Source organism: Canis lupus, chromosome 16 (assembly GCF_011100685.1).
Source record: "Canis lupus familiaris isolate Mischka breed German Shepherd chromosome 16, alternate assembly UU_Cfam_GSD_1.0, whole genome shotgun sequence".
Lineage (NCBI taxonomy): Eukaryota > Metazoa > Chordata > Mammalia > Carnivora > Canidae > Canis > Canis lupus.
The window spans coordinates 26,229,730-26,251,448 of NC_049237.1; the positions used below are offsets into that span (position 1 = coordinate 26,229,730).

Here is a 21,719-nt window from a genome sequence, read left to right on the forward strand (position 1 = left end):
CTTAGCATAATAGACTCTAGCTCCATCTACATCATTGCAAATGGCAACATTTCATTCTTTTTGATAGCTGAGTAATAACCCACGATGTATCTATAGATATAGACATGTATCTATATCTGTATCATCTATATCTATATATATATACCTTCTTGTTATCCATTCATCAGCTGATGGACGTTTGGGCTCTTTCCATAGTTTGGCTATTGTTGATAATGCCGCTATAAACATCAATGGTGCATGTACCCCCTTCAAATCTGTATTTTTGTATCTTTTGCGTAAATAACTGATAGTACAATTCTTGGATCATAGAGTAGTTCTATTTTTAACTTTTTGAGGAACCTCCATACAGTTTTCCCGAGTGGTTGCACCAGTTTGCATTCCTACCACCAGTGCAAGAGGTTTCCCTTTTCTCTGCATCGTTGCCAACATCTTTTGTTTCCTGGCATTTCATTGTGGTTTTGATTTGTATTTTCCTGATGCTGAGTGATGTTGAGCATATTTTCATGTTTCTATAAGCCATCTGGATATCTTCTTTGGAAGAAGTCTATTCAAGTCTTCTCTCCATTTTGTAATTGGTTTGGGTTTTGGTGTTGAGTTTGATAAATTCTTTATATTTTGAATACTAACCCTTTATCAGATACACTATTTGCCAATATATTCTTCCATTTCATAGGCTGCCTTTTAGTTTTGTTGATTGTCTCCTTCACTGTGCAGAAACTTTTTATCTTGATGAAGCTCCCATAGTTCATTTTTACTTTTGTTTCCCTTTCCTCCAGAGATGTGTATAGTAAGAAGTTGCTGTGGTCAATGTTAAAGAGGCTTCTGCCTGTGATCTCCTCTAGGATTTTGATGGTTTCTTGTCTCACATTTAGGTCTTTCATCCATTTTGAATTAGTTTTGTTTATAGTGTTAGAAAGTGTTCTAGTTTCTTTTGCAGGGTACTGTCCAGTTTTTCCAATACCACTTGTTGAAGAGACTTTTTTTTTAATTGGGAAAAGACTTTTATTCCTGCTTTGTCAAAGATTAGTTGACAATATAGTTGTGGTTACATTTCTGGCTTCTCTATTCTGTTCCATTGATCTATGAGTCTGTTTCTCTAAAGATTCCATGTATTTATTTGGCAGAGAGAGAGAGAGAGAGTGCACAAGCAAGGGGGAGCAGCAGGCAGAGGGAGGGGGAGAAGCAGACCCCCCACAGAACAGGGAACCCAATGCAGGGCTCAATCCCAGGACCTTGGGATCATGACCTGAGCTGAAGGCAGACTGAGCCAACTAGCATGACTATGTGTCTGTCTTTATGCCAGTACTATCCTGTCTTGATGATCACAGCTTTGTAATATAGCTTGAAGTCTGGAATCATGATGCCTCCAGCTTTGCTTTTCTTTTTCAGGGTTGCTTTGGCTATATGGGGTCTTTTGTCATTCCATACAAATTTTAGGATTGTTTGGTCTAGCGCTGTGAAAAATATTGGCATTTTGATAGGAATTGCTTGTCTTGGGTAGTATACACATTTTTAAAAAAGAGTTTTAAACTTATTTTAGAGACACAGAGTGCAAAAGGGAGGAGAGAGACAGCAGAGGGGGGAGAGAAGAAGAGGGAGAGTTAGAGAATTTCAAGCAGAGTCCCTGATAAGCACAGGGCCCAATGTGGGGCTTGATCCCAAAACCCTGAGATCATGACCTGAGATGAATTCGGGTTGGATGCTTAACTGATTGAGCCATCCAGGTGCTCCAGGTAGTATAGACATTTTAACAATATTGGTTCTTCCGACCCATGAACATGGAATGTTTTCCATTTCTTGTGTTCTTTCAGTTCCTTTCTTCAGTGTTCAATAGTTTTCAGAGTACAGATCTTTTACCTCTTAGGTTAGGTATTTTATGGTCTTTTGGTGCAATTATAAATGAGATCAATTCCTCTATTTCTTTTTCTGCTGCCTCATTACTGATGTATAGAAATGCAACAGATTTCTGTACATTGATTTTTATATCCTGTGACTGCTGAATTCATGTATTAGTTCTAGCAATTTTTTGGTTGAGTCTTTCAGGTTTTCTACATAGAGTATCATGTCATACATAAATAGTGAAAGTTTGACTTCTTTGCTAATTTGGATGCCTTCTATTTCTTTTTATGGTCTTATTGGTGAGGCTAAGACTTCCAGTACTATCCTAAATAACAATGGTGAGAGTGGACATGTCTGTCATGTTCCTGGCCTTAGGAGAAAAGCTCTCAGTTTTTCCCCATTGAGGATAATATTGATGTGGATCTTTTGTATGTGGCTTTTATGATGTTGAGGTATGTTCCATCTATGCCTACTTTTTCAAGGGTTTTATTTAAGAATGGATGCTGTATTTTTTCAAATGCTTTTTCTGCATCTATTGAGAGGGTCATATGGTTCTATCCATTCTTTTATTAATGTGATGTTTTACATTCTTTGTTTTGTGAATATTGAACCACCCCTACAGCCCAAGAATAAATCTCACTTGATCATGAGAATAATTTTTCTTTTGAGAGAGAGCTAGTGGGGGGGGGGCGCGGAGGAAAAAGGAGGGAGAGAGTCCCAAGCAGGCTTTATACCCAACCCAAAGCCCAGCACAGGACTTGATCTCATGATCTTGAGACCATTACCTGAGCTGAAATCAAGTGTAGTTGCTTCACTTAACTGAGCAAGCTAGACATCCCATGGTGAATAATTATAACACATTGTTAGATTCAATTTGCTGGTATCTTGTTGAGAATTTTTGCATCCATGTTCATTAAGGATATTGACTTGTAATTCTCCTTTTCAGTGGAATCTTTGTCTAGTTTTGGAATCAAGTTAATGCTAGTTTTGTAGAATGAGTTTGGAAGTTTTCTTCCTTCTCTATTTTTTGGAACAGTTTGAGAAGAATAGATAGAACTCTTCTATAAATGACTAGTATTTCCCTGGGAAGCCATCTGGCCCTGAACTTTTGTATTTTGGGAGATTTTTGATTATTGATTCTATTTTTTTTGTGGTTATGAGTCTGTTTAAATTTTCTATTTTTTCCTGTTCCAGTTTTGATAGGTTGCATGTTTCTGTGAATTTATCCATTTCTTCCAGATTGCCCAGTTTGTTGGCATACATTTTTTTCATAATGTTCTATTATAATTGCTTGCATTTCTGTGGTATTTGTGATCTCTCCATTTCATTCATGATTTTACTTATTTGGTTCCTTTCTCTTTTCTTTTTGATAAGTCTAAGTAGGGTTTTTATCAATTTTATTAATTCTTTCAAAGAGCCAGTTCTTAGTTTAGTTTATCTGTTCTACTGTTGTTGTTTTTTTATCATTTATTTCTGTTCTAATCTTTATTATTTCCCTTCTTCTGCTGGCTTTAGGCTTTATTTGCTGTTCCTTTTCTAGCTCCTGTAGGTAGAAGGTTAGGTTGTATATTTGAGACTTTCTTGCTTCTTGAGGTAGACCTGTATTGCAATATACTTTCATCTTATGATAGTCTTTGCTGCATCCCAGAAGTTTTGCACTGTTGTGTTTCCATTTTCATTTGTTTCCATGTATTTTTTTTTATTTATCCTTTAATTTCCTGGTTAACTCATTAATTCTTTAACCTTAGTATTCTTTAATATCCATGTATTTCTGGTCTTTCCAATTTTTTTCTTGTGGTTGACTTCAAGGTTCATAGTGTTATGGTATGAAACTATCCATGGTATGATCTCAATATTTTTGTACTTGTTGAGTGCTGATTTGTGACCCAGTGTGTGATATATTCTGGAGAATATTCCATGTGCACTCAAAAAAGTGCTTTAGGGTGAAATGTTCTGAGTATATCTGTTAAGTCCATCTGGTCCAGTGTGTCATTCAAAGACGTTTCCTTGTTGATTTTCTGCTTAGATGATCTGTCTGTTGGCTGTAAGTGTGGTGTTATAATCCCCTACTATCATTGTATTATTATCAATGAGTTTATGTACATCTGTTATTAATTGATTTATATATATATTTGGGTGCTCTCAAGTAGGGGGCATATATATTTACAGTTGTTAGTGCTTAATGTATAGAACCCTTAATTATGATATTGTACCTTTCTTTGTCTCTTATTACAAGTTTGGTTTTAAAATCTATTTTTTTCTGATATAAGTATGGCTACTCCAGGTTTCTTTTGATATCCATTAGCTTAATAGACGATCCTCCGTCCCCTCACTTTCAATCTGCAGGGGTCTTTAGGTCTAACATGAGTCTCTTGTAGGTGGCATACAGATTGGTCATGGGTTTTCTTTTTTTTTTTTTTTAAACCCATTCTGATACCCTGTGTCTTCTGTTGGAACATTTAATCAATTTACATTCAGAGTAATTATTGATAGACATTATTAGTGCCATTTGTTGCCTATAATTTTGGTGTCTCTCATGATGTTCTCTGTTCCATTCTAGTCTTTGTTGCTTTTTTGTCTTTCTTTCCCACTCAAAGTGTCCTCTTTAAGGGCTGGTTTAGTGGTCACAAACTCCTTTAGTTTTGGTTTGTCTGGGAATATCTTTATCTCTCCTCTTATTCTGAATGACAGCCTTCCTGGATAAAGTATTCTTGGCTGCATATATTTTCCATTCAGCACATTGAATATATCCTGACACTCTTTTCTAGCCTGCTACATTTCTGTGGTTAGATCTGCTACAAACCTGATATGTCTTTCCTTGTAGGTTAAGGACTTTTTTCCCTTGCTGCTTTCTGGATTCTTTCCTTGTCTGCATATTTTGTGAATTTGACTATGATATGTCTTAATATGGGCTGGCTTTTGTTGAATTTGATGGAAATTCTCTGTTCCTCTCGAATTTTGATGTGTTTCCTTCTCCTGTTTAGGGAAGGTCTCAGCTATCATTTGTCAAAACAAAACAAAACAAAACAAAACACCATTTCCCCCTCTTCTGGGATGCCTCTGATATTGAATATTATACTTTAAGGCATTGCTGAGTTCCCTAATCTACATTCATATTCCAAAAATTTTTCTTTCTTCTTTTCAGCTTCATTATTTTGTATAATTTTATCTTCTATGTCACTGATTTGTTCCTCTTCTTCATCTATCCTTGTTGTTATTGCATCCGGTAACTTTTGTATCTCAGTTATAGCATTTTTTATTTTGGCCTGACTAGTATCTCTGTAGTCAGGGATTCTTTAGTGTCCTCTATGCTTTTATCAACCCCAGCTAGTATCCTTATTATTGTTGTTTTAAATTCTGATTCAGGCATCTTACTTGTATCAGTTTTGATATACATAAGAATGAGTCCTTTATTTTTTCCTGTTCTTTATTTTTTTGTGGTGAATTCCTCCATCTTGTCGATTTGTCTAGGTCACTAAATTTTTTGTTTGGTTGTTAGGAAAGCCTCGTATATTCCTGCTCCTGAGTGTAATGGCTATACTAAGGAAAATTTCCTGTAATATATTGGGCCTGGTGCTTTAGAAGGTGTTTCAGAGTGTACACTCTGCTGTTGTGTTTTGGCTGCTCCTTCCCTCAGGTCAGTCCTCTGCAGAGTTTCTCCTTGCCTAAAGTGGCAAGTGTTTGGACTTTGTCCACTATGTGGCGAGTTTCAACTCAGTGTGTTTTGGTCTGCTTGTTAAAAGAAGTTTATCCTAGTTCTACTAAAGCTGAAGTTTTGCAGTGCTGTGTGATCAGTAGACATAGTGTCTGCAAGGAGTTTCTGCTGGTCTTGGGGAGGGGCCTGCTGCACTGATTCTCAGGCTGACTTACTCTAGTGGAGGTATACTTTCAGGGCATATATGTGGGGGTGGGGCTTAGTGTAAGCAGCCCTGGCCTCCACTGAGGGCATGCTGTGTTGCTCACTGAAGTTGGTCAATGCTGATAGGGGTAGGGAGAGAGATAGCATCACCCTGCCCTCTCCTCCCTGCGGTGGGTAGTTCATGCCTGCCACTCTTCAGGAAGCCCTTGCAGAAGAGCAAACTTTCACACTTCTTGTGTCCCCTTCTTCCATCAGATCCCTACCTTCACCCTGTCTGTTTTCAAACTATCTGCCATCTGGTGGCACAGTACTCCTCTGTTTAACTCAGGCACTCAACTAGGTTTCAAAACTCCAAATTTAGGGAACTGTGTGGTGGTGACCCATGCTGATCCTCTGGGGGTCTTACCACACTCTAGCCATTGCCAGTTGTCTCAGAAAATCAGTCATATGACCACGCAGCAGTTTGAAGTTTATGGTATAGTCAAGGTTTGCTGCCCTCAACAGGTGTCTCTGTTCCTATGCTAGTGAACAAGGCAGTATGGTGGCACCACTAACTCTTTTGTCCTTGGAGAGGCCATGCCACCACTCTGAAATGCACTCCAAGAAGGGGAACTGTCTCTCATCGTTCAGGCCACAGGATCTTCAGAATACTCTGCCTTCTCCTGTGCCCCTGCCCCACTGGATCACCACTAAGCCCACCAGGCAGGACCCTAGAAATGGCATAGATTTCTAAAACCTCAGGCTTTGAGCTCTGCTGCTTATAAAATCTTGCAGTAGTCAGTAGTCAGCCCTTCTCCTTTTACAGTCAATAGTATTGGGGCAGTTTTTCTTGTGCAATCCCCTGTTCACACTTTCACTCATTCATCTCTATATCTTTTCACTCTCTATCTCTCATGTCTCTTTCTGTGATCAGGGCTCCCTCCCCTTTATAGCACTTGCAGTTCTTTTCTCTCCCAAATCAACTCTCTGCAGCTCCTACTTGCCATGATGTGATCATTTCTCTACCCATGGATATGAAGTTTGTTCTCTCAGTTCTCAGATTGATTTTTTAGGTGTTCAGAATGATTTGATATTTATCCAGCTATGTTTGAGGAAAAAGACCAGCGTAGGGGCCCCTCCTCCTCCATCTCAATTATGTCCTCTGTTTCATAGTTTAAGAAAATGTTTTCTATCTCTTTTTTTTTTAATTCTCACTTTGTTCATGCATTGTTCTCTTGAACTCAGCATTTTTAATTCTCTGTGAGATAATTAATTTAACTTCATTAAGATCAGTTTCTGGCTATATCTTCTTCCTTTCTTTGAAACTTCTTTTTCTGATTCTTCATTTTACTTGACTCTGCTTTGGTATCTGCTCATTAGAAAAAACTAGTTGCTACTTTCAGTCTTTACTGACTGACCTTGTACAGAAAAGGATCCCAACAAGTCATCCTGGCCAATGATTTTGGAGGCCTCCACCAAATCTTTATATCTCTCAAAGGGGAAACATGCATCTGTGTCTTTTTCCTGCTCTGTTTGTGTTGGTGAGGCGAGGGGATTAGTAGCATTTACCCTCACAAGCTGCTGCCTCTATTCTCACCCTGGCAATTATATTGTGGTTGGCCCATCTGTGCTCCAGCATTGGGAGACCGCTGCTGATTCTTTGGGCTGTTTTGGTGAGGTAGGAAAACTGCACACATGGATCAACTTTTTCCATCTCCAAGGAGAAGCAGAGCTGGTATCTTTTTGTCCATTTACTCTGTGTTTAGTGGTAACATGGGGGAAAAAAATCAATAGTGTCTACTAGCCCAAGTCACTATCTCCATTTTTGCCTGGGTGGCTAGTTTGTGCTGAACCCATTAGAGCTTCAAGACAAGTGAAATAGGACATAGTTCTTTGACTAGCCCCTTCAGAAAAATTGGGGCACTAGATATATGGAAAAACCCTTCTCATGGTCTGGGTCAAGCTGACAGCCTGAGGGTCTTTTTGTGACCATATGGTAATGGTCCGAGGCAGTGTCCCCATTGAAAGGGTCTACCAAGGGATCCCTGGGTGGCGCAGTGGTTTGGCGCCTGCCTTTGGCCCAGGGCGTGATCCCGGAGACCCGGGATCGAATCCCACATTGGGCTTCCGGTGCATGGAGCCTGCTTCTCCCTCTGCCTGTGTCTCTGCCTCCCTCTCTCTCTCTCTGTAACTATCATAAATAAATAAAAATTAAAAAAAAAAAAAAAAGAAAGGGTCTACCAAGCCTCCATCTTGGTTTGGTAAGTCTTATTTGACATTCTCCCAGAGTGTGCAGGACCTTTCAATTAGTTTCTGATTCCTTATAAAGGAAATTTGTCTGTGAATTGTTGCTGAATTTGTTTTTTAGGGAAGAGAGGATTCAAGGATTCCTCCTCCATTATCTTCCTGACCATAGTTTTAGCCTTTAATTCTTTGATACTTTTTAGCTCCAAATTCTTTCTGTTCTTGTCAGATTCTGATATGTATTTTAGATCTTTTGTTATTGTACCACAGGTTCTTGAGGCTTTATTCATTTTCTTATTTTCTTTCTTTCTTTGTTCATTTTTCTGTGTTATATATTGAGTAAATTCTGTTGATCTGTTCTCAAGTTCACTGGTTGCTGTCTCCACTTTGCTGTCTCCACTTTACTTAAGAGCCTATCAAATATGTTTTTTTCTGCAGGTTTGTTTATTATATATTTTTAGTTCTAATATTTTAATATGTTTTTATGGCTTCTAGTTCTGTTCTTTAGCTTTTAAAAGATTATTTGTAATTGGTTGCTGAAGCAATAGTATCACAGCTACTTTAAAATCTTTGTTAGTTCCATCATGTGGCTTATCTCAATATTGTTAACAGGTGGCTTTCTTTTCTCATTCTTGTGATTTTCTTGGTTCTTGGTATAGTGTATGACTTTTGGCTGTATACTCAACATTCAACTCTTTTTAAAAGCAAGTAACCCAGGTTAAGTTTAGGTTTGTTGTGATTTACTGTACCAAAGGCAATTTCTCTTTTTTGTGGGGGACTTTTAATGTTATTCTATTGTGATTCATTCTTTTGGCTCTTAAGCTCCTGCTGGATCTCTGCTGATGCAGGCTATAGTGGTAAAAGGTACTGTCCTGGGCCACTTTGTATTGCGAGGTGGGGCTGGCTGATGAAGGTCCCATGGGATAGATAACATTTATTCTGGCTCTTCTCTAACCCTATCAGTACACTTCTCACTCCCTGTTAGTGCCCTTGGGTAAGGACAGTTCCTACCTGTGTCACTTTTTGTGTTGGGAATGTTGAGAATTATCTTATGAGGCTCATTTTCTCCCCCTGGCACAAGGCCAGGAGCTACAGAGACTTAACTACTGTCTGATGCTGGACAGAGGATTGGGGCATGGTTCACCTTATACCTTTTTGTGAAGGGCTTGTGGTACAGTCTGCTAGAACTAGTGCAGACAAAGGTGGCTGCTACTATTTCTTGGTGTGGGGCAGGGTAGGCCTTGCCACTGTCAGTGGGTGGAGGATAGGAGTTAAGCCTAGTTTTGAGGAAAAGTGAATGGTTACTGATAGAGATGTATGTCTGGCAGCTAATAACATATAAACAAATTCATAAAAGAGAATATGATGACACTGAAGTTTTAATAGCATATCATTAACAAAGCAACAGGATTGATTATAGATGTCACTAGATTTTTAAGGGAAGAAAAGGGAATATTCACTGAATGAGAATATTAGGGGAGAACCTGGGGAAACTAATGCTGCAAAAGTCCATGGGGAGGAGAGCTTGAACTAATGATGGTAAGATATTAAATAAATTAAATGATATGATGAGATATTAAAGAGAAATAAAAATGAGGAAATATCAATTAAGATACTTTTGGGTAACTTAGAAAAAAGTGATATGTTCACATTTGAAGTCAAATTAATATTATTTACATTGAGTTAGCAGTTATAGATTATGTATTCAGGAAATGTCAAATAAAAAAAATTAAATAACCTAACAAAAGGAAAAAATCCAACTGAGTCATTAAACATAAGTCTGTAAAATAAACTAAGGTAATAGAACAGGGTAAAGATTAAAACTGCAATGACCATATTTGAATAAAACTTTACAAGTTAGAAAAATAAAGAAGAAAAAGTATGGCTGAGAAAGAAAAGACATAGATAAGAAAGTTGTTCATCAAAAATTTAGAATTATAGCAAGAATTATTTTGTGGGAGAACAGAAGTCATAATCATTTTTAGGTAAAAGAGGGTTAAGAGAAAGAGATTTTAAGTAGATAACAAGGCAATGGAATCCCTGGTGAATAATATTATGGTAATGACTAAATCTGAACGTTTGATGATGTTTAGGAAGAAAAGATAAACCAAAAACTTTATATAAAATCATTCATGAATGTATCTTCATATACTCCTGTTTAGGGCCATTGCTTTTATCAAGGATATGCTGCAGAAGTTCCAAAATCAGCTGTGACACTTAGCACCTGTTCTGGACTTAGGTAATGGCATATTCCAGAGATGTACATGATTGAAAATCTTGTGTGACTCTTTAATTTTTAGAAATATCTTGAAGGATAGAGTGAAGGCAAAGAAAATAGAGTTTGATTGTGTTTTTACTCATATACTTTCTTTTCTTCCTCCTCCTATCATTTTTTCTATCTCTTGTCTCCATCCCAGGCTTGCAGTCATAAAATTTATGCAGGAAAAAAAAACCCTGGTATGAGGAGTATTCACATTCCTCAGTCATACTAAAAACACAATGAATCCTAAGTAACATAATAGACAGAAAAGATATAAAATTAGATTTGAAAGCTTATCCATGTAAGAAAGGATGGTTCTTAGATGCTAAACTACAAAGACCACTATTAAATTTTTATAAAATATTCTTATTTAATGGTGATTTATATTCTCTGTGGGAATATATATTAATTATCTTTTTATTTCTTTTTTATGTATTTAAATGTGTAGGGGATTATTGCAGTTGGAGAATGTCAGTTATGGCATTGAGCCAGTGGACTCTACAGCTGCATATGAGCATATGCTTTATCAAATAAATAATGATAAAATTGATTTTTCTCTCTTACACAAAAATCCTATGCCCCAATTGGTACAAAAGTCCTACAAGATTCTTGTGAAATCAGAAGTAAGTAACCCCTCTTATGAAATCTTAATTTGTGTTATTTCTAATAAATTTATTTATGTTTAAATGTGCTATATTTGGGAAAAATTTAACAGATATTGAACTTCTGTTGTAAGATCTTTATTTTAAATATGTTTTTATATTTAGTCATACAGTATTTAGAAACTGTAATAGATATAATCTCACATAAGTTAAAAATCAAAGTACTCACATTTCCTTAATTGAAAGTGTTTTTATGCATATAAACATAGGTTCATTGTTACCAAATTTGCATGCTAAAATATAATGATATCCATATTTACTTATTTTTAGTTTGTCTGCATTTCCTTGACAATACATGTTTTCTTTATTAGTTTGATTAAAAAAAATAAAATTAGAAGGGAAAGAAGAAATTGTCCAAGGTCATCATCTAGAAATAGTGCTTAGAATTTTGGATTATTTATTCCAATTCTTTTTATATACCTAGTTATAAATCTAGATGTATAAGTGCATAGATATTTTTAAACAAAAAAGTGATATAACCACATGTACTTCTTTGAAATTTATTTTTTTGCTATTAAGGTGATAATACACATTATGTTACACTTATTATAATTTACAATTAGATAATATATGGGTTAGCATCTATTAAAATATTAAGCATATGCATTTGTAAGGAAAATAAGAATGGATAAAATGTTATTTTCCAAAGGTAAGTGCAGTTGTATAACTATGTAGAAACCTTCATTCCTTTTCTTAACTAATTGTCTCTGTTGTAGACTGACAGATCAATGAAGGCTGTTTTCTTTGGGGAGCCTATGAAATGGAGATACCAGGCACATATTTCCCATTGTACTTCCTAATAGAGGAGGAGTACCATACTAAGACTTGTGTGCTTAAGTTAAATTTGACACACTGGATATTGTGAGCCAGGCTTACACATTCTAAGAAGTATATTGGAAGACCCCTCTTCAGGAGGGAATCAGACATGCCAAAATAATAAAAACTAACCACATTAACAGCAGGGTTTTCCTAACCAACCCAGACAAAATTACTCTCTGTAAACACAACACAACAGCCCATAAACTCCATATATAGTCATAAAGATATTGAAATAAGCTATTAAAAGTTCAATTGTTAATATGAAGAGGTACTAGACATATGATCAAACAATTTAACATGGAAGATAGAGACATGAATAAATCCAAATTTTCAAGTTTGAGGAACCAAAGAACACAGAGGGTGAAGAAAATAAAATGATACAGAGAAAATATTTTATCCACAAAATAAGAATGAAGTGTAATTTAAAAAATACCATTCCGCAGGTAAGTAACAGTTGTTGGAAATTAAAAGTATGATAATAAAAATGTAAAAGCTCAATAGAAAGTTCACAGGATTAAATTCCAGAAATTATACAAAAAGAAAGAAGACAAATGACAGAAATTTGAGATAAGAAATGAAATTAAAAGAACAATATTGGTGGTAGAAGTTTCAATATCAATAAATAGAGCAAATTGAATCAAATAACTCATAAAACAATTTAAGAAAACTTCTCAGAATTACTTAAGGTGAATTTCTGAACTGATATTAAAATTTTTGGTTTCTTATATATGATCAAGATGCAGAATGGCATGAAATTTTCCTACAGCAATACTTGAAATTGAAAGATGATGGCACAAATACTTAGGCAAAATAGTTTCTAATCTGTAATTCTATACCAATCCAGAACTACAGAATTGAGGGTTTTTTTTTTTTACTAAAACTATTTCTTCCTAATGTGAAACATTCTTCCTAATATAAAAACAAACAAACCACAATTAAGTGGAAAAAAGAGACTCTAATCTCATCTTGATGGAAGATAGTAGCCAGACACCATCACAACCAGATCCAAAAATAATAGTTGTCAAATATCATGAACTGTCAACCAAATGAAAAGAGGGAAGACCTGTGTAAGCAGCTGTCCTCAATCTGTATTTTTCATAAGCATCACTATTAGGTCATTGAGATTTGGAAGCAAACAATTCCAACTGTCAGTGGCTTAACAGGTTTATGTCTTGCTCATGAAAATGCCCAAGTGGATGAAACTCCCCTGATTGTTTCCCTTCCTAGCTCTGATTCAGGGCCTCTAAGAGTCCCCCTCACTAGATTATTTGAATTTAGTCAAGAGTAGAGGGTGAAGGGTGTATGCATCCCCACCTCAATACAGTTGAGCCTGGACAGGTGTCTCATTGACATCTTTTCTTTTGGAGAAGGGAGCAAACATCCTTAGATAATTGGCCATTTCTTATAGTAAAATAAAACTCATTGTTTGACTTTTATTATGAAATTTGACTTGAAAGAATGGTTTGACTTGAAAGAACTACGTATATTCTAAAATAATAGTAACTAGAAGGGATAAACATGGAGTAAGTATGGCCAAATTCAGTACCTATCCATGATAAAAAACTGTGATGTGGAAAACTTCCTTGATATCTCTGTGCCCCCTCACATCAACATACAAGAGGAAGACAGCCATTTGCAAAGTAGGAAGAGTGCTCTCACCAGATGCCACATCTGCTGGTGCCTTGATCTTGAACTTCCCAACCTCTAGGAATGTGAGAACTAAGTGTTCATTGTTTAAGCCCCCTAGTCTATGGTGTATTTATTAATTAGAGCCTGAACTGACTAAAACAGCCCATAAGATTAGGAATAAAGCAAGGCTATCTGCCCTCACTATTTCCAGCCAACTTTTTCCTAGAGTTCCTTTAGAGTGGTGCAATAGGAGAAAGAATAAGAAAGGGCATACATTTTTGAAAGAAAAATGTCTTTTTTCTTAAAATGACCTAAATCTGTACATAGAAAATACTAAACCAGTGTCCATAGCAGCAATGTCCACAGTAGCCAAATGGTGGAAAGAGCCGAGATGTCCATTGACTGAGGAATGGATAAAGATGTGATAATATACACAACGAAATATTACTCAGCCATCAGAAAGGATGAATACTTATCATTTATATTGATGTAGATGGAACTGGAGAGTATTCTGCTGGGTGAAATAAGTCAGAGAAAGAAAATTATCACATGGTTCCACTCATATGTGGAATATAAGAAACAGCTCAGAGGATCTTAGGAGAAGGGAGGGAAAACTGAATGGGAAGTCATCAGAGAGGGAGAGAAGACATGAAAGACTCTTAAATACAGGAAACAAAGTGAGAATTGCTGGAGGGGAAGTGGGTGGAAGGATGTGGTAATTGGGTGATGGACATCAGTTAGGGCACATGATGTGATAAACACTGGTTGTTGTACACAACCGATAAATTAATGAACACTACATGAAACAAATGATGTACTATATGTTGGCTAATTGAATTAAAAAAGAAAAACAAAGAAAGAAAAAGATGTTTTCTATAATAAAAGAAAAGATTAAACACTCCCCTCCAAAGCACCAGAACTAATAAGAGAGTCTAGCAAGATCACAGTAAGAAAGAAATTGATGTTATTAAAAATGTTTATTTTCTTCTAATGGATCTATAGATTCAGTGTAATTCCAATCGAAATTACAGAAAACTTTTTTGTGGAAGTTGGTCTTCAAACTTTCAAGGAGAAATGCAAGTATCCTAGATTACTCACCTAGTTTGAAAAATGAGAACAAGATGAAGGACTTCTATTATCTTTTTCTTAAAGGGCCAGAGTGTAAATATTTTAGATTTGTGGGGCAGATGATCTGTTGAAGCTACTTCATTCAGCCTTTGTAGCATGAAAACAGCTTAGAGGATCTATAAACAAATTGGTATGCCTCTGTTATAACAAGTTTTTTTTTTTTTTTTTTTTTTTTTATAAAACCGGTGGCCATGTCTTGGGCTATATTTGCTGGCCCCTGCTGTAGAGATGCAGATTGTGTTATTAATATAAATGAAGACATATTGATCAGTAGATCAAAATAGGTCAGAAATACACATGCTATTGGCTGATTGGTTTTCCACAAAGGTGCTAAGAAGGACTTAAAGAATGAACTCTTCTACAAGTGGTGCTAAAAGAGTGGATATTCACATGACATAAATTTTGGCCCTTACTCAGAAGAATTAAAATAGAGCATAGACAAATGTCAAGACTAAGCATAAAATTGCTACAGAACTTAAAAGAGAAACCAAATTAATGAGCTATAAGCCTGTGAAAGATGTTCTATATCATTAATCATCAGGAAACTGCAAATTAAAACCTCAATGAGATATCAGATATCAGACCTACAGGAATGGATACAATGAAAAAAACTGATAATGCCAAATACAGACAAAAATGTGGAGTAATTGGCAATATTTTTAGTTCTTGGTAAAAATGCAGAATGATCAAAAAGCTTTTAGAAACCAATCTGGCACTTTTGTCCTACTTCACACTCCTACAATTACCATATGACAGGCATTCCATTTTTAAAGATTTTCCAAGAAAAATTAAAGAACATAATTGCTCAAAGACCTCTACATGGATGTTCATAGTTTTATTTGTGATAGCTACAGTTTCTAAATAATCCAAGTGATTATCAACAGGTAAATATGTAAACAAATTGGTATATATTTCTCCAATGGCACACTACTTAGCAATAAACACTAATGAATTATGAATAATCACAGCATAGTAGATGAATACTAATGAAAGAAACCAGATATAAAAGTGTGACACATGATTTCAGTTTTATGAAATTAAGGAATAGATTATTCTAACCTATGGTGAAAGAAAGCAGATCATTGATTGTCTTGAGCCATGTGTGCTCTTGACTTGGAAAAGTGTGATGGAAATATTCTTTATCTTAATATAGAAATGGTTACATGGATGTATACATTAATATCAATGAAAAAAACTGTGATAGAGTTAACATAAAGAATTGAAAGTATAAAAAAAAGAGAAAATAAAGGCAATGTTTGGGGGAAAGATGATGGTCATTAATTTAACTTGAAGGTTGGAGGAGGGTCTAAGATGAAGATTTGAGAAAAAGGAAACATGGATTCTCCCTCATTTCAGTAACTTTTTTGAGGATTCTAATAAAAATGTAAGATAAAAGCTTTTGATTATTCCTAAAATTTTTATTTGGAATCTCACTTGCTTATTTATTCAGTGGCCTTCCATCCTTTATTTTCCTTTGACCTATATGTATCTTTATGTATCTGTAGTGAGCTATCTTACCTATTTATTTATTCGTCCATCCCTCTGTGTGTGTGTATGTGCACAAATAATGTATATAATAATAGAAGAATTTTTTCTTATAAAATGTTTTATTTTTATGTTTTATTTAATTCATGTCATCTGTTTTGCAGAAAGATTCAGATATACTATTAAAAAGAATTCTGAAAATACAAATCATTATGGATAAAGCCTTGGTATGCATTATTGATATTGATAGTATCTTTGTTTTGTGTTTAAGTTCAAAGGAAATTAAGAAAATTCCATTTGTCTGAAATACAGATATATTTTACTCTGAAATGTGTATCTCAGTGTAGCAAGACATAAAGAAATGTTGTCCATTGCCTTTGCATTGGCATTGGGGGCTCATATTTATATTATTGGTTTCAAAATCAATATAGAATTCTAACAAAACTGTATAATTTATATGTATGGAAAGGTTCTGCTACATTATGATCTAGTCAATTATAATGAGCTGTATATACTTCTGGATGCACTCCAAATAGTGATGAAATTCTTACACAAATTAATTTCTATTTTAAAATAAGCTATTTAATTTATTACTCAGTTGGAGGTTCCTGTTATTTAAAATGACCTTTTATTTTTTTAAGATTTTATTTATTCATGAGAGACAGAGAGGGAGAGAGAGGCAGAGACACAGGCAGAAGGAGAAGCAGGCTCCATGCAAGGAGCCTGATGCAGGACTCCATCCCCGGTCTCCAGGATCATGCTCTGGGCTGAAGGTGATGCTAAACTGCTGAGCCACCTGGGCTGCTGAAAATGACCTTTTATAAGATTTTTTTATGCTTCTACAATTTCTTGGATTCTCTGATGGAAATTCTATATTTTATTTTATTTTTTTTAAGATTTTACTTATTTATTCATGAGAGACACAGAGAGGCAGAGACATAGGCAGAGGGAGAAGCAGGCTTCCCGTGGGAAGCCTGATGCAAGACTTAATCCCAGGACCCCAGGATCACGACCTGAGCCAAAGGCAGATGCTCAACCACTGAACCACCTAGGCGTCCGGAAATTCTGTATTTTGAAAACAGGAAGAATTATTAATAGGAATATTTATTCAATTTTTGTTTATATAATCAGTTTTAGCCAAGTCATTATGGGTAGCAATTAAGAAATCTGATCTTTTCAGGATGCCTGGGTGGCTCACTGGTTGAATGTCTGCCTTCAGCTCAGGGCGTGATCCCAGAGTCCCAGGATTGAGTCCTACTTTGGGCTCCCAGCAGGGAACCTGCTTCTTCCTCTGCCTATGTCTCTGCCTCTCTCTGTGTCTCTCATGAATAAAGTCTTAAAAAAAAAGAAATCTGATCTTTTCATTATCACTAATATTTTTGCCTAAAGTCTGTCGATAAGTGCCATAATTTTCAACATAAAATTTTGTTGATAAAAGGAAATATTTAGATCTTTAAATAATTTGTAATAAAAGCAACAGGAAAGAATAGACATAATAAAGAAAAAAGCACATATAATTTTATTATCAGGAGGTAAATTTTATGCACACATTTTCTGTTTTTAATATATATATGTATATGTTCTTATACCTTTGTTTTATATATGCTATTTTGTAAGTTATTTTATTATGTTTTTCCACATATTTTTTAAACATGTTTTTTTTAAGAGATTTTATTCATTTGGTCATGAGAGACACAGAGAGAGACAGAGAGAGGCAGAGACACAGGCAGAGAGAGAAGCAGGCTCCATGCAGGGAGCCTGACATGGAACTAGATCCGGGTCTCCAGGATCATGCCCTGGCGCTAAACCTTGAGCCACCCAGGCTGCCCCTGTTTTTCCACATATTAATGAAATATATTATTACAGTTTTATTTTAACACTTACATAGTGTCTGATATATTTAATATAATTTAACCTATTTTACTAACTATTGCCCTTTGGGGGCATTTAGATTTAGATTTTTGTTATGTGGGGAATGTTAATACTTAACACCAGTATCATGAGCATTGAAATTATGCTCTGCAACAGCCACCTCCATGAGGTTGTTAATATTAAATCTAGACAGCCTACTTTCCTTTCTATTTAACGGGCTATCTTCTGACCATTCCAATAAAACAGAAGGCATTTTCAACGCACATATCATCATGCAAAAATAACAACAAAGAACTCCAGAGTTTTTATAATATCCTCTGATTAGTATTCCGTTTCTTTTTTATGTTGTATATCTGTCTTAAATTTTAAAATATGACTCTGTAAACTATTTTTTCTCCTTACTCGGAAAATCCCTGGCTTTTCATTGGAATGTTTAATTTATATTTATCAAAATTACTAGTGTTGTGCCCAAGATCGTGAATCCGAGAAACCGCCAAGGAGCCGACACCGATGCAATCACACGAGGGTTTATTTACAAGCTCGAGCCTGGGTCCAAGTGTACCCGACGCAGCGGAGCAGGGACTTGGACCCCGAGACTAAGAGGCGTAGCAGCTTTATAGGGGCCAGTGGCCCATGGGATAGGCAGAAAGTTGCACAGTCATGCTGGTCCGCTGAGCGGGATTTCCGGTTAGGGTGTGCCCTGGTCTTTGACTAGGCCTTGGCAGTGCCCTAAGTAATAAGCAGGTCAGCACAAGGCGGGTGCGGCCCAAAATAGAGTCAGTCCTGCTCTGCTTGTCTAGGGGTAGGGGATTTTGTTAAATTTCCTGGGTCCCACAACTAATACTTTGGATGTAGGTTAAGTACTGCTATGCTATTAGTGTTGTGTGTCCTGTTATTCATTCCTTTGTTCCTCCGTTGCTGCCCTTGGATTAGTGGGTTATAAAAAAATTTTAAAAATAACCCACTAATCCAATCTTTATCTCCTGTAAAGATAAACCAATCTTTATCTTCTATATTGTTTTTTCCTGCACTCTCTCTTTGTCCCACATCTTACCCCAGTGGTTTCTCTGTTGGTTCAAATTAAGATTCCTAACTTATCACAATATAGAATTAATATTATACCACTTCACATATAATGTAAGAAGTTTATAACATTAAAGTTCCATTTAACCACTGTGTATTAGCTCCTTAACAGACATATCATTTGCAGACATATGCTCTTGTTCAGTAGGTTGTTTTTTCATTTTATGGATGGTTTCTTTCACCATTAAAAAGCTTTGTTTTTTCCCCCCAAAGCTTTTTATCTTAGTGTAGTACCAATAGTTTATTTTTGCTCTTTTTTCCCCCATTGCCTTAGGAGACCTATCTAGAAAACTGTTGCTATGGTGGATGTCAGAAAATTACTACCTGTGCTCTCTTCTAGGATTTTTATGGTTTCAGGGTTTACATTTACATATATAATCCATTTTGAATTTGTTTTTGTGTATGATGTTAGAAAGTGGTCCAGTTTCATTCTTTTATGTAGGTGTCCAGTTTCTGTAATATCATTTATGGAAGAAATTGTCTTTTCCCTCATTGTATATTCTTATCTCCTTTGTCATAGATTGATTGACTATTTAATTGTGGATTTACTTCTGGGATTTCTATTCTGTTCCATTGATCTATGTGTATACTTTTGTACCAGTACTATACTGTTTTGATCACTACAGCTTTGTAATACAACTTGAGATATGGAATTGTTGCCTCCAGCTTTGTTCTTGTTTCTCAACATTGCTTTGGCTATTTGGGATCTTTTGTGGTTCTACTACAAGCCATAAAGTAGAAAGAGGTCATGCTATTTGTGAGCTGCCCTAGAGGCTATTCTGCTAAATGAAAGAAGTCAGAAAAACAAGTGCTATATAATTTGACTCATGTGGAATCAAAAAAAAAGAAAGAAAGAAAGAAAGAAAGGAAGAAAGAAAGAAAGAAAGAAAGAAAGAAAGAAAGAAAGAAAGAAAAGAAAAAAATTAGATACATAAATAGAGAAAAAACTGATGGTTGTCAAAGTGAATGGCGTCGGGGATAGGCAAAATGAGTGAAAGGGAGTGGGAGAGTCTTCCAGTTATGGAATGAATGTTACAGAAATAAAAGGCACAGCATAGCATTAGGAATAGAGTCAATGATATTATAATAGCTTTGTATGGCAACAAGTTGTAGCTACCCTTGTAATCAGAGGTGTTGTTTGTTTACACTATGGGAGGAATTACTATGCTGTACACCTGAAACTAATGTGACATTGTCAACTACACTCAAATTAAAAATTAATGAAAATAATTATAAAAATAACCCTATGTATTATTGTAATACATTTTACTCTGCCATTTGTTATAAACCATAAAAGAAATTATTTTTTAAATATTCAGTTGCTTAAAGAAATTAAGGAAAAGAAAAAAATTCATTTTTCTCTCACATTTACCATTTTCAAAGCTCTTCTTTCCTTGTAGTCTGTGTTTCTGATGTTTAGCCGGTTGATGAATTTGCTTCAGCTTTTGTTCATCTGAAGTTATTTTTATCCTCACTTTTAAAATATTTTATTTGGAAATATTTTCAAACTTTCAAAAAAAGTTGCAAGAAGAAGAATAAGACAAAAAATACTTATAACTCTCTTTACTTAGATTTATGAATATTGTATCCTATTATCAATTGTGCTCTGTTCAAAAGTAAGTTGTAAATTGCAATATGGAGATTCATTTTCAGTGTGCATTTACCTAGAATAAGATCATTATCTTAAATAAACACAATAGTTATCCATGTAAGTAAAAATGACATTGTTAAAATACTTTATATTAAGTCCACTATAACTTAATTGCATTATAGTTGGACAATATGATCTAAGTGACGCTTAATGTTTTATATTCAAATAACTTTTGAATGGCCTAATATGGGTCAATTTATGTAAAACATTCATGTATGTTTGAAAAAATATATATATTCTCTCATTGTTTTATATAGGCCTTTATTCACCTTCACTCATAGTGCACATGCTACACTGTGTAAATATACAATGTAATTTATTGGGAAAGATTACATACAGAGAAATAGCAAAGTACATAATTTCTAGAGACTAGGAGGATATTACATTTTATTTTCTGTTAGTGGTTTTCAGCAGACGTGCTGCAAATTATAGAAGAATCTCAAACTGCCACTTTTCATTTTCAGCAAAAATCTTAGAAATGTGTGTACACATACAATTAAAGTATTTAAGAGAAAATATGTGATTTTTGTTTCCTTGAATGAGAACAGTTGCTTGAATTTCTTTTATTATGGTACATTGTTTATCCAGGATACATAGTCATGTTATCTTACTACAATGAAGATAAATGGTGGCAGATAGAGTAGATAAAAATGACTTTGTAGTTTAGTTAGAGATTTGAGTCCTGGTTCTTATGCTTAGTAGTTATAGAATCTTGGCATCTTAACTTTCAACCCTTCATTTTTATGTGTAAAGAGGAAAATATTCACAACCTTTTCATTTAATATTATTAATACATATGCTCCCTATATTTAAACCTAAAACTAACTAAGCAATTGATAAATCTTAGTTCTTTTTTCCTTTCACTGAGCACCACTTTAACATTTTTTTAAAGATTTTATTTATTTATTTGATAGAGAGATAGCAAGAGAGAGAGCATGAGCAGGGGGCAGAGAGAGGGAGGCTTGATCCCGGGACCCTGGGATCATGACCTGAGTTGAATGCAGAAGCTCAACTGACTGAGCCACCCAGGTGCCCCTTACCATATTATATCCATTTAAAATATGGTAGTTTAGTAATATTCAATAGTGAAACAAAATTTTTCTTTCAGTTTGATTATATGGGCTCTGAAGTGGCAGTTGCAGCTGAGAAAGTTGTCCATATCTTTGGTCTTGTCAATACTGTAAGTATTTTTCATTTAAATTTTAAGCA

At 35.2% G+C, this 21,719-nt stretch overlaps 1 protein-coding gene across 1 annotated transcript in view; it reads left to right on the top strand.

Moving 5' to 3' along the window:
• The window catches only part of LOC475575 (A disintegrin and metallopeptidase domain 3-like), a 233,712-nt gene that overhangs the window by 159,361 nt on the left and 52,632 nt on the right, over positions 1 to 21,719 (top strand). The window contains exons 11-14 of the mRNA XM_038559192.1: positions 10,084 to 10,160; positions 10,630 to 10,804; positions 16,069 to 16,131; positions 21,619 to 21,690. Coding sequence (XP_038415120.1) covers positions 10,084 to 10,160; positions 10,630 to 10,804; positions 16,069 to 16,131; positions 21,619 to 21,690 — 387 coding nt within the window. The remainder of the gene's footprint in view (positions 1 to 10,083; positions 10,161 to 10,629; positions 10,805 to 16,068; positions 16,132 to 21,618; positions 21,691 to 21,719) is intronic.